Source organism: Megalobrama amblycephala, linkage group LG18, assembly GCF_018812025.1.
Source record: "Megalobrama amblycephala isolate DHTTF-2021 linkage group LG18, ASM1881202v1, whole genome shotgun sequence".
NCBI classification, from domain to species: Eukaryota; Metazoa; Chordata; class Actinopteri; order Cypriniformes; family Xenocyprididae; genus Megalobrama; species Megalobrama amblycephala.
Window position 1 is genome coordinate 34,320,804 of NC_063061.1, and position 13,829 is coordinate 34,334,632.

The window sequence follows — 13,829 nt, forward strand, 5'->3', positions numbered from 1 at the left end:
CAGTAATTATGACTGAATCAGACTCATCATAATATTACAGCATTAAATCACCAAACTCATTCAATTTGTGTGTGTGTCCTGCAGCTTGTGGTAAGCTGACCGGCATTAGTGACGCAATCACTATTAAAACATCCGGGTCTCGGTTCGGATCCTGGATGACGGACCCCCTCGCTCCTGAGGGAGACACTAGGGTGAGTATAAATGCATATACATATATGAATTTATACAAATGTGTGTATATATGGTCAGTTAGATTTTTCTCACCAATGCTGCATTTATTTGATCAAAAAATACAGTAAAAACATCATTACTCCAGTCTTCAGTGTCACATGATCCTTCAGAAATCCTTCAGATATGCTGATTTACTGCTCAAGAAACATTTGTTATTATTATCAGAATTGAAAACAGTTGTGCTGCTTAAAGGTGCCATCGAACGTTTTTTTACAAGATGTAATATAAGTCTAAGGTGTCCCCTGAATGTGTCTGTGAAGATTCAGCTCAAAATACCCCATAGATTTTTTTTAATTAATTTTTTTAATTGCCTATTTTGGGGCATCATTAAATATGAGCCAATTTATGCTGTGCGGCCCCTTTAAATCTTGTGCTCTCCGCCCACGGAGCTCGCGCTTGTCTTAAACAGTGCATAAACAAAGTTTACACAGCTAATGTAACCCTCAAATGGATCTTTACAAAGTGTTCGTCATGCATGCGGCATGCATGCGTCGGATTATGTGAGTATTGTATACTGTTATATTGTTTACATTTGATTCTGAATGAGTTTGAGGCTATGCTCCATGGCTAATGCTACACCGTTGGAGAGATTTATAAACAATGAAGTTGTGTTTATGAATTATACAGACTGCAAGTGTTTAAAAATGAAAATAGCGACGGCTCTCTTGTCTCCGTGAATACAGTAAGAAACGATGGTAACTTTAATCACATTTAACAGTGCATTAGCAACATGCTAACGAAACATTTAGAAAGACAATTCACAAATATCACTAAAAATATCATGATATCATGGATCATGTCAGTTATTATTGCTCCATCTGCCATTTTTCGCTATTGTTCTTGCTTGCTTACCTAGTCTGATGATTCAGCTGTGCACAGATCCAGACGTTCATGGCTGCCCTTGTCTAATGCCTTTCATAATGTTGGGAACATGGGCTGGCATATGCAAATATTGGGGGCGTACACCCCGACTGTTACGTAACAGTCGGTGTTATGTTGAGATTCACCTGTTCTTCGGAGGTCTTTTAAACAAATTCGATTTATATAAGAAGGAGGAAACAATGGAGTTTGAGACTCACTGTATGTCATTTCCATGTACTTGTTATTTAACTATGCCAAGACAAATTCAATTTTTCATTCGAGGGCACCTTTAATATTTTTGTGGAAACAGTGATACTTTTTTCAGGATTCTTTGCTGAATATAGAAATCTTCTGTAACATTATAAATGTCTTTACTGTCAGTTTTGATCAATTTAATGCATCCTTGCTGAATATAGTATATGTATATATGAAGACTTCAGGTGCAAAGGCTCTAAGTGCCATCTGAAATTTTCTTCTAAAATGAGCATTTTTATGAAGCTTGTATGTTTATGTTCAGTAATTTCACTTTAATGGCAATTAATAGGTCCTTTCATTGCCATTAAAGTGAAATTACTGAACCTTAACATACGAGCTTGATAAAAATGCTCATTTTAGAAGAAGATTTCAGACGGCACTTAGAGGCTTTTGCATCTTAAGTCTTCATATGTATATTGTATATATGTATATTATCTTAATTTTGAACACTGTTGAACACTCACTGAACTAATTTCATTTGGTAATGAATATAAGTGTAACTTCCTTGTGTAGGACAAACAGGATTCATTTCTGAGATTCATTAACATGCAGATAGTGGAGGATAGCTGCTTAATTTATGCCTACAGTAAAAACCCATGAGCACATAGCTGCCGGCAGCTGCTTTATAACCATGTTGCTTTAGACCAATAAAGAAAAAATAAAACAGAAAAACAAACCTCAAGGCCGTGCCGTCATACACAAATATGTGAGGAAAAACTCACATCCTATACTGTCATTTGCACAGCGTGAAGTTAAACAGCACAAGGAAATTCTTTCTTATGCATTTGCAGAAAATACTTCATCTAGATATTTAGTCCAGCATCAGGATCAGTAAATATCTCATGATCACTGTGCAGTAGATGAATCAGTTCATTCAGACTCAGCTTCAATGAACCAATTATATTTAATTCAGTGCTTCATTAAGACTCATAGATATTCCCAGGATTCAAAGCACTTCCTTTTACTGTATATATGAGCAATATCACACGAGTTGCCATGTGATATGGCTGTATATCACAACATGTCCTCCAACAATACACCTATACGACATGTCACTTACCTGAAATACAACCCATAGGAGCGTTTACTGAAGTTGCACCCCTATCGACAACAGGACACTTTCATTTTAATGCATTGTTTCATGTAGCTCAATTGGCAGACCATTAACAATATGCGAACATGTGATCATGCGATCATGGGTTCGATGCTCATAAAGTGTAAATGCACTATAAATCACTAAGGCTAGGTTTAGGATTGGGTTAGGTGTAGTCTTTTTAATAAAATAATCAGTTTTGCGAAATAGGACAAATGGTGTAAAAAGCCCACACTTTGCATTTAAATGAACACGCATTTTGATTGGTAACGACGGTCATACGTCATTTCATGACGACAGACGTAACACGACACTGTCATTATTTTTACGGCAGCTAGAGGGCGCATGACTTTAATACGTAAATTTAGGTCGTAAAAAGGTGCTTGAAAAAACTACCTATAGTGGCGTTTTTTGGAGGACGATAGTCACGTATATCAGCACGGCTGAGATTCGGCCGTAGGTAATCACAGTGTGCTGATATACAGCCATATTGCACGGCTACTTGTATAATATTTATCGAACAACAATATTTAAATGAACAACAATTGCCATTATAAATGACATTAGGAAATAAGCACAATTGTACGTAGGATGTAAGTTAAATATAGTCTTAATATTCAATTTTTAAATTTAACATTGCCCAATTCAATTTAATCAGGAACAAGTAATAGATTAATAAGACCAAAGATTGCCCATTTTATGTACCCAAAATTAATTATATCTCCTGTTTAACGATTATAACGCTGCATTCACACGAGGCGTTGGCGTTAATGCTTCTCATTTACTTTGAATGGTCGATGTCACATGTTGCTGAACTGAATTGTGGGTTCCGTCGTGTTGCTCGCAGTAGAAGTTGAAAATTTCTCAACTTTTCAAGTGCCAATGCAGGTGTCAGCTAATCAGATCGTCTTATGCAAATACCCTAGAGCAGTCGCTAGCCAATTGCGTTCATGCAACACTGGAAAGTAATGCGATTGGCTGTTGTTACTATGACGGTCACGTCAGCACCATGCTTCAGACATCAAGCGTTGACGCCGATGCCCCGTGTGAATGCAGCGTAAGAGCCAGCGGCAAATTCCCCGAAGCACTGGCTGAGATGAACCTGTTCTCAGCGGGTACATGAGCACTAAACGCCCGCTGACAGCCTGGAGCTCGTCTAAACAACAAAGAAATCACTACAATATAGCACGGCTCTCAGCCAATCAGATTTGAGAACCAGAAAGCACTGTTGTATAAAGTTAAATAAACAATTAATTAGTAAAATACTGTTGTTTATCGCTATATTTTTGTTTCATTATAATGATTTTTGCACTGGAACGAAAGAATCAAAACAGAACCAGTTCGTAACAAGCATTCATTTACGAGTCGGACGTCTGTGAAGTTGAAGCCAGGTCACTAACACTCACAACGGCACAAGGGAAAAATAAGCGAGGCCAAATAATTTTCCACTCGTCTGGACGTGAAGTGCTCCAGTGGGGCTCGTAATGGAGGCCGCGGAGGGGCTTCTGATAACGGGTGGAGGTTAAGACAGCAGACTGTGGTGGATGAATGAGGCCAGCAGGAAATGAGTGTGAGACGTTCATGACGGCCTGTGTGTATAAGCCCATTCTAAGCCTAACCGTTTCCCAGCGTGTAAAGAAGGTTTTTGGTGATGTTGTGTGGTCTCATGCAAACCTTTGTATGAAAAAGGGAAGCTGAGTGGCATTGCGGAAGTGTGCTATAACCTTTGACCTGTTTTGCTATCGGGTTACATGTCGTTGTGCTTAAAGATCTGGGCCTGTTACCAAATGTTACAGTATGCTTTATGATTCATAACCTCAGGTTGCAAGAGACTGTTCCTGTAATGAATGTCCTGCAAACGGTTTTAGATTAAAGTGTGGGCTAAATGACAAATTGGCAATTAGCTGTTGGCATCCCAGAGCTGCATATGCTTTAACTGGTGCGTTTAAGAAGTATCTCAGCAAGCAGATGTACCAGTTCTTGATGAGAAGTTCAAAATTACAGGTCCTTAATTATATAAGCATGTCTTTTGTTTCAATTGGTGCTCACTGCAGAGCCAAATGACATCCAGCTCCCTCTCTGGATGTAACAGGTGGAGCTTGACCAAGTCCAACTCCACCTCTGTGGACCTAATGGGTGGGACTTGACATAATTATGTTTGGGATAGGGTAATGGGAAGGGTTAAGGTGTGGCTGGACCTTCAAGCTCCATCCACTGGCAATGAGCAGCCAATAAATCTTTTGCCATTAATGACGTTAAAACACAAAAATTGGATAGCTGCGGTGCGGTCCTGGATGCTGATTGGTCAATACAGAGTAACAGTGCTAGTAAATTATTATTGTTTTTAAAAGATTAACAAAAGTAATCTAAATGTAAAAACAGGGGAAACGAGCATACACAGTTAAAGAATTTATCTTGGCATAGTTAAATAACAAGAGTTCAGTACATGGAAATGACATACAGTGAGTCTCAAACTCCATTGTTTCCTCCTTCTTATATAAATCTCATTTGTTTAAAAGACCTCCGAAGAACAGGCGAATCTCAACATAACACCGACTGTTACGTAACAGTCGGGGTGTACGCCCCCAATATTTGCATATGCCAGCCCATGTTCCCAACATTATGAAAGGCATTAGACAAGGGCAGCCAGTAACGTCTGGATGTGCACAGCTGAATCATCAGACTAGGTAAGCAAGCAAGAACAATAGTGAAAAATGGCAGATGGAGCAATAATAAATGACATGATCCATGATATCATGATATTTTTAGTGATATTTGTAAATTGTCTTTCTAAATGTTTCGTTAGCATGTTGCTAATGTACTGTTAAATGTGGTTAAAGTTACCATCGTTTCTTACTGTATTCACGGAGCCAAGAGCCGTTCATTATTAAACACTTGCAGTCTGTATAATGCACAAACACAACTTCATTGTTTATAAATCTCTCCAACAGTGTAGCATTAGCCGTTAGCCATGGAGCACAGCCTCAAATTCATTCAGAATCAAATGTAAACAATATAACAGTATACAATACTCACATAATCCGACGCATGCATGCCGTATGCATGACGAACACTTTGTAAAGATCCATTTGAGGGTTACATTAGCTGTGTAAACTTTGTTGGGCGGAGAGCACAAGATTTAAAGGGGCCGCACAGCATAAATCGGCTCATATTTAATGATGCCCCAAAATTGGCAGTTAAAAAAATCAATTAAAAAAAATCTATGGGGTATTTTGAGCTGAAACTTCACAGACACATTCAGGGGACACCTTAGACTTATATTACATCTTGTAAAAAAACGTTCGATGGCACCTTTAAATATCCAATATCACCTGATTAAAAGAAATCTCTAATATAAAGTGTAAAAAATGTAAATAATAAAAAAATCATATCAACAGATACCAATATGGTACCAGAAGGCATTGTACTTAAAGGAATTTGCTTTATAAAAACAGTTTAATGTCCTCAACTTTATTCTCGAAGGCTGTCTTGTATGATGAATATAGTCATGTCAAATGTATTTGTATAGTGCTTTTCAGATCAAAAAAAAAAAAGAAAGATCTGCACACGAGAATGAAGTCAAAAAAGCTCCAACAAATTTATTATCCAGAGGCCACAAAAAGTGCAAAAGTGCCTCTGGATAATACATTCGTTGGAGCTTTTTTGACTTCATTCTCGTGTACGGATCTTTCATTTTTTTGATCTTGGAGTTCTTAAAGTTTTTGATCTTTGTATCTACGCACCACCAGAAGCTGTATGTATAAGTATTTGTTTGGACTGATCTAGCGCTACGCTTTTCTGTTTTTTCCTATATAGTGCTTTTCAGAAAATACATATTGTTTTAAAGTTTAGCAGATTAGAGCTGGTATAGTTATAGATAGAGCTTTGTAAGCAATCAGTCATTTGAGATTTGTCATATACTGTAGTAGATATCACAGCGAGTATAATGTATGCGGGACAGTAAAGCTGGACATCCAATTTCATATAAAGAGCTTGTGTGTCATGCAGCATCTTTTAGCTGTGACTGTATTCACATTGTACTTTAGGTCTTATAACGTATTGCTTTAACAGTGGCAGTTGTGGAAGAAAAAACATCTGACATTTTGCGAAGAATTATAATGGTACAGCAGACTGGAAAATATTAAAGAATAACAAATAGTCTAATATAAAACTACACAAGCAACCCCCCCCCCCACCCCCCAACCCAACAAACCCAAGATGCCATTAAAGTGATGCCTCACACAAGCTAGTTCCTCCGAAACCCATAAATGCAGTAGGGCAATTATAAATCAAGCTAGAGAATATATAACCTTCATTCACACCCACAGACCCAGTTTTAGTGCTTTTCCCCCTCCCTCTTGTTCTGTTTTTCTCACACTTTTGGGTTGGAGCCTCTTGTTCTCAAAGATTGATGAGACCGTAGGCTGTATGTGTGAGACAGACAGAGCGTGGAGAGAGACGTATGTGTGTGTGTGTGTGTGTGTGTGTGTGTGTGTATGTGTATGTGTGTGTGGGAGTGAACAATAAGCAATATCTCAGAGCGGTTTTTGGCTCTTCAAAGATAAAAAGCTTTGGCACAGCAGTGTGTTTCTGTCAGAGATACCAAGCAGAGATGGAGCAGTATTCAATGTCTGCATGAGCATTTAGTTAAAGCCTGAACAAAAACCTTGTGACCAACTAGTACGGTCAAATTTTAAAGGTGCCATAGAATTTAAAATTGAATTTACCTTGGCATAGTTGAATAACAAGAGTTCAGTACATGGAAATGACATACAGTGAGTCTCAAACTCCATTGTTTCCTCCTTCTTATGTAAATCTCATTTGTTTAAAAGACCTCCGAAGAACAGGCGAATCTCAACATTACATTATTAATAGGGATCATTAATATGTACGCCCCCAATATTTGCATATGCCAGCCATTCAAGGCATTACGCAAGCCAGTATTAACGTCTGGATCTGTGCACAGCAGAATCATCAGACTAGGTAAGCAAGCAAGGACAATAACGAAAAATGGCAGATGGAGCGATAATAACTGACATGATCCATGATAACATGATATTTTTAGTGATATTTGTAAATTGTCTTTCTAAATGTTTCGTTAGCATGTTGCTAATGTACTGTTAAATGTGGTTAAAGTTACCATTGTTTCTTACTGTATTCACGGAGACAAGAGAGCCGTCGCTATTTTCATTTTTAAACACTTGTAGTCTGTATAATTCAGAAACAACTTCATTCTTTATAAATCTCTTCAACAGTGTGTAATGTTAGCTTTAGCCATGGAGCACTATCAAACTCATTCAGAATCAAATGTAAACATCCAAATAAATACTATACTCACATGATCCGATGCATACATGCAGCATGCATGATGAACATTTTGTAAAGATCTATTTTGAGGGTTATATTAGCTGTGTGAACTTTGTTTATGCTGTTTAAGGCAGTCACAAGCTCGGGGGCAGGGAGCGTGAGGATTTAAAGGGGCCGCAGCCTAAATTGGCGCATATTTAATGATGCCCCAAAATAGGCAGTTAAAAAAATTCATTAAAAAAAATCTATGGGGTATTTTGAGCTGAAACTTCACAGACACATTCAGGGGACACCTTAGACTTATATTACATCTTGTGAAAAAAAGTTCTTGGGCACCTTTAATGCTGCGTTCCATATTCTGATCATACTCCTATTTGATATCTCCAACTTTTGACCACAAAGGTATTCTGTGACTTGATTCTCAAAAGCTGATGTGTATAGAAATAAAATAGCAATGCTACCAGAAGCTTTACAAATCAACAAAAAGTGTCCTGACATCACATGTTCAGCTATACTAACATTTACTCTACAAATACACTATTATCATTAGAGAGGATTACCATGTTTTACAAAACCAAATGTTTGCTTTTATTAGCATTAAATGTTGGACATTTGAGTCACTGAAGCAATTTATTTGCATGAAATGAAGTTATTTGGTATATAGTAAATATACTAGAGATGCACCAATGAACCAGCCGATAATTGGTATCGGCCGATAAAAGCAGGCTCTATTTGACCGTATAAATCTCCCATAGCTCAAGCCAGGGTTGCAGGTTTTTTACCTTCATTATCCTGATTTTCCTTAAGAAAATCAAACTATCGGTATCAGTATCAGCAGATATCGTTCTGAATCATTGGATCAATCATTGGATCGGTGCATATCTCTCTCTCTCTAGTATATATATAGACTTTGAGTAAGTAAAATGTATTATATAGCACATATAAATACAGAAAAGCTGACCAAATTGATGAACAGAAGAAATAACTAATAATATTCCTTATGTTACATGAAAAACTGACCAGAACCTGACCCCCCAAAAAATCATCTGTTTGCAAGTTCTGTTGGGCTCGGAGTGGAAAAGAGACCTCTGATTCTAGTTCAGAGCTGGCAGAGCAGTTTCTGAAAAACTACCAGATAGTATAAAGTTTAATGGTGTTATTTTGTGTTATTTTGGTGTTAGCCAAAGGATGAACATCCTCAGCTTGATTCTGCACTTCCTCCAACTCTTAAATCTATCTTAGGGGTTTATAATCCCCACTTCTGCCCAGGAGTCAAGAGTATTAACACACTGTTCCAAAGGTTTGGAACAGTTTATATTGTGAAAAATGCTGTTAAACCACAATAAGATCTAATCAAATGTTATTGCTTCAGCCATACAGTGAACAACTGTGGCTGGATTTCAAAAGAAAGGGTGTGCCGAATGTTCCAACATGCAGAATAGAGTGTGTAAGTTGATATATACAGTAGATGTTGTTTACTGCATCGTGCCTCCTATAGAGAGCACACAGACATCCCGCTGGGCCACGAGGCTCTGGAATATTCCATAAGCGTGACTGCTCCCTTTCCATTCGCTCACCGAGAAACAGAAGCCCCAGTCATGCTGGGAATTCTCCACGGAGAGTCGGCTTTTATCCGGAATGATCTGGAATTATCCCCATAGGGTTCGTAATGCCTGGCACACAGCAACTTCCTGGCTGTCAATTTTCACCGCCTGCGTTCTGCCACAGCCAGGGGAAGGATGGACACCTTCAGTCTCGAATTTAATTAAGACCTCGCTGAACATGTCCTGCTGTGCTGGCAAATTCATGCCAGAACTAAAAAAATCTAATGCAAGCACAGACAAAATAAAGAACAACTTGACCCACTTCGATTAAATAGTCTGTAGTTTAACCTTCTGTACTTGAATTCTCTCTATATAAGACAACTACTGCAACTACAAAGTCTACCAGTTTAATTAGCAAAGAGTCATCTATCTATCTATCAAGCAAACATTCAAAGTGTGTCTTCTTGATAGACATTCAAATCAGAATTTCAATTCAAGTTCCTGTTTACGAACTCATTTTTATTTCAAATTAAATTCAAAATGATTCACAACCCTGAGGAACATTGTAAAAAAAAAATTAGATTAATGTATATTCTAGCTAAAAAACATCTGCTGCATATTCCACATGAGCAAATACTAAAAATGACATCTTCCAAATGAAAATTAATGCACATCTGGTCAACATACTTGTGCTATCAGGGAAGTGTCTCATTAACTCAATTGCTTGTATTGTTAGTCATTTATATGAATTAATCACTTGCTCTCTCACTTCTGTTCAGGTGTGGTACATGGACGGTTACCATAACAACCGCTTTGTACGGGAGTACAAGTCTTTGGCGGACTTCATGACGTCAGATAACTTCACGTCTCACCGGCTCCCGCACCCTTGGTCCGGGACGGGTCAGGTGGTCTACAACGGCTCTATCTATTTTAACAAGTTCCAGAGTAACATGATCATCAAGTTTGACTTCAAGACCTCCACCATTAGTAAGTCTCAACGTCTGGACAACGCAGGCTACAGCAACACCTACCATTACGCCTGGGGAGGACACTCCGACATCGACCTCATGGTGGACGAGGGCGGGCTCTGGGCCGTGTACGCCACCAATCAGAACGCGGGGAACATCGTCATCAGCAAGCTCCACCCGCTGACCCTGCACATCATCCAGAGCTGGACAACCAATCACCCGAGGCGCAGTGCCGGGGAGTCGTTTATGATTTGCGGGACGCTGTACGTGACCAACGGCTACTCGGGAGGGACGAAAGTCTACTATGCCTACCACACCAACTCCTCAACGTACGAGTACATCGATATCGTTCTGCAGAATAAGTACTCGCATATATCCATGCTGGACTATAACCCACGAGATCGTGCACTATACGCCTGGAATAACGGACATCAGGTCCTCTACAACGTTACTCTTTTCCACGTCATCCGCTCGGAGCAGCTGTAACCATGGAGGATTTAGTTTGGAGAATCTGAAAGGAACATAAAACTGAACCTAAGACAATCCTTTGGAATGTTCTTCAACAGTTACAACACTGCAAAAAAAATGATGTTCTTCCTCAGTATTTTTGTCTCGTTTGCCAGTATAAATATCTAAACACTCTTAAATCAAAACATATTTACTGGAGATGCAAAATGAATGCAACATGAATTCAAAATTAAATATTCGGCATGACGCAAGGAATCCATAGACGCCATGATTTTCTGACAAACTCTTCAAAAGTTATGAGCAAAAATATCCAATTTTTTTAGATCTGTAGGTGGCGCTGTTCCCAAATTTGGCATGGACCCTCAGATCAAGGATCCGATGAAGTGTACCAATTTTCATTTCGATTGCTCAAAGTTTGCCTGAGATACAGACTCTGAACCAATTTCGAACTCGTTGAGTAAGCAACATCGTTACTTTTGAACAAAGATGAATAAAAAAATCTGTTCAGTCATTCATACAGAAGAAGAAGAATAATACTGAGTAAAGAAAACAAGACTTCTTCTTTTGTGTCATTTTGCATCTGAAGTAAAAGTATCTTGACATAAGAATGTTTAGATATTTGAACACAAAACAAGACAAAAATACCAAGTAAGAATATATTTTTTTGCAGTGAAAAAATGCTATGCTGAATGAAAACTGAACCATTTAAAGAACAATAGACATGTGAATGGAAAATAAAAAACAAAATAATGAACAGATGCCAAAAAAATGAAATAAATAAAGCCACGCCTTTCTTTTTTTACACACACAAAATAAAAACTTTTCTTTCTAGGACACTGGTCAGAGGTTTTCCAGTAGCACTAAAAAGACATTTGTCCATGCTTTTCTGCACACTGAAATATGGAGAACATTGGGATTATCAACGGAATAGTAGCCCATGTGGACTACTCAAACCTTTCCTCATAAACAGAGTGTGTGCAGGAAAACCGATGGTGCTTCACTCGGCAAACTAACTCGGTCAGCTACCAGTCTGTGCAATATCATAAGTCCAACTTGTGTGCTTTGCAGAGTTCATTTCTTTAGATAATTCAGAAAAAAACATGATTGGCTGAAGGCGCTGACTGTTGAAAGCTCTGTTGTCGTTCAAAGGACTCTCGTGAGATTTTACTTGAACTTCTCTGCGATCAAGTTCCCTAAATGTGGACCATATCATGATATTTTATAATGACCTACATGTATGTAGCACCTGAGAACAGACCAAAGCGTGCTATTAAAGTCAACATGAACTCAAAATTCACCCTCTTTACTGTCTTATCACGCTTTCTTAACCCTCTGGAGTCTGAGGGGGATTTCTGACATGCCTTGACATTTGTGCTTATTTCAGTTACTTATAACATTTTAATGGCTAAAGTCTGTATTCAGCACAAACTCTGCTACAATAATAGCATGTATGTAAAAGTTTGTCTTTTTGAGAAAATGACATTTAAGCGTGGTTAGTGAAAAAACTATTTTTAAAGTCACTGAAATAAGCACAATTGTTGTACCTTTTATCAAAAAATCTCTAAAACAACCTTCCTTTTCGGATGACATCACCAAGAACTCTTATTTTTCACCCCCTCCCCCCAATTGTCCATTTTTTTGGGATAAAAATCAAGTCTCGTCCTGCATTTTTTTTTCCAATGAATATCCTGTTAATCACAGAAACGCATCACGTCAGTAAAATGGGTTGCGAACATCATTTCATGTTGACTTTAAACCTCCTCTGGTGAGAACATCACCATTCAGGCTACCGATACACACTTTGTTGTGCTTGTAAATGGATGTCAGCTACATCTGCATCATGGTTGCTATAATTCACCAACTCCATGTAACAGATGTGCAGTTTTTACTAGCAGATGGTTCAGGTACAATCTTACTCCGAATTAGTCTCTGTGCTGGTGAATTCTTGTAAAATGATTTCTTTAGTTTTGCATGAGCAGTTTCTACATGCCCAGATGTGCTTAAAGGAATGTTTACCTATATGATGGGTTGGGGTTGGTTATAATCTTTAGAAACCTGGGAATTAAAAAAAAAAAAAAATGCTTGTTTCTATCTGGTTTGTTTCGAGTGGCTTGTTTCTTAACACCCATTCTTGATTTTTGTAGATTTACAGTTTGATGTTTTTTGTAATATAGTACCGTCTGCTTGGGTGATGCTTCAGTGTCTTTGTTTTAGTTTAAAGGTGTTAGAAAGCCACATTTCTGTCACAAAAACTCAAAAAAGATCGATATCAGAATGTAAGATGTCACTTTAGAAGACATCTAAAATATGAATATGAAACTATGACGTCATTGAGCAGTCTATTATGTAATGTAAACATTTGAACAAGGTCTTATAAAGAATTCGCTGAACCTAATTCCAGTTTTCTTTATGCGCTTAGCTGGATGTGTGTTGTACCCACAATACGATGATTCTTATCAATAAAAGAGGATTTATATCCTGATGTCATTCTGTATTGATCTCTGAGTTTGTTTCATCATGGGATCAGAGTTTTATGTTGAAAGAAATTAGCAACAAAAACTAGCTATGGGATGCTGGTTTGCGTTCATCAAGCTGTTTAGCTAGCTAAAACCACCTTGACTAACCAGCTTCATCAGCAATATAATATTTTTTGATAAGCTTCACGTTTTGTTATTATACATGCAGAGGACAGGGTCAATTAAAGTTCATGAACACATTTCTGGATTAAACTGCTAAAACACTCTTACCATGATCCAGATCCAGAATGATCAAAGTTTATAGCTTTCTATTTCCTATTTTAAGCCCATGTCTGACAAAAATTTGTAATGATTATTACTCTTATCATACAGTACAAACCCCAGTCGAAGCCCAGCAGGCACAAAACATTTTGTTGCAATTACAGTAACATCACAGTAAAACATCCTAGAAACCATGTCTAAACTACAGTGCTGATATGACGACAGTTGTTCATGGGTCATTGACGAATAAGGTTTTTAAAAGTGTAAAAAAAACAATGGAGATATAATTAATTTTGAAGTTTTATTGTTAACAATGAGATTATGTGGTTTTTATAATCAATTAACACTGCTTTTGTCATTTTTT

At 37.8% G+C, this 13,829-nt stretch overlaps 1 protein-coding gene across 2 annotated transcripts in view; it reads left to right on the forward strand.

The window, feature by feature from the left end:
• The window catches only part of olfm1b (olfactomedin 1b), a 37,555-nt gene extending 24,336 nt beyond the window's left edge, over window positions 1–13,219 (forward strand). For both annotated transcript variants that reach the window (XM_048165323.1, XM_048165322.1), the window contains exons 5-6: window positions 85–191; window positions 10,071–13,219. In XM_048165323.1, coding sequence (XP_048021280.1) covers window positions 85–191; window positions 10,071–10,745 — 782 coding nt within the window. In that variant the 3' untranslated portion in view covers window positions 10,746–13,219. The remainder of the gene's footprint in view (window positions 1–84; window positions 192–10,070) is intronic.
• Window positions 13,220–13,829: the final 610 nt, after the last annotated feature.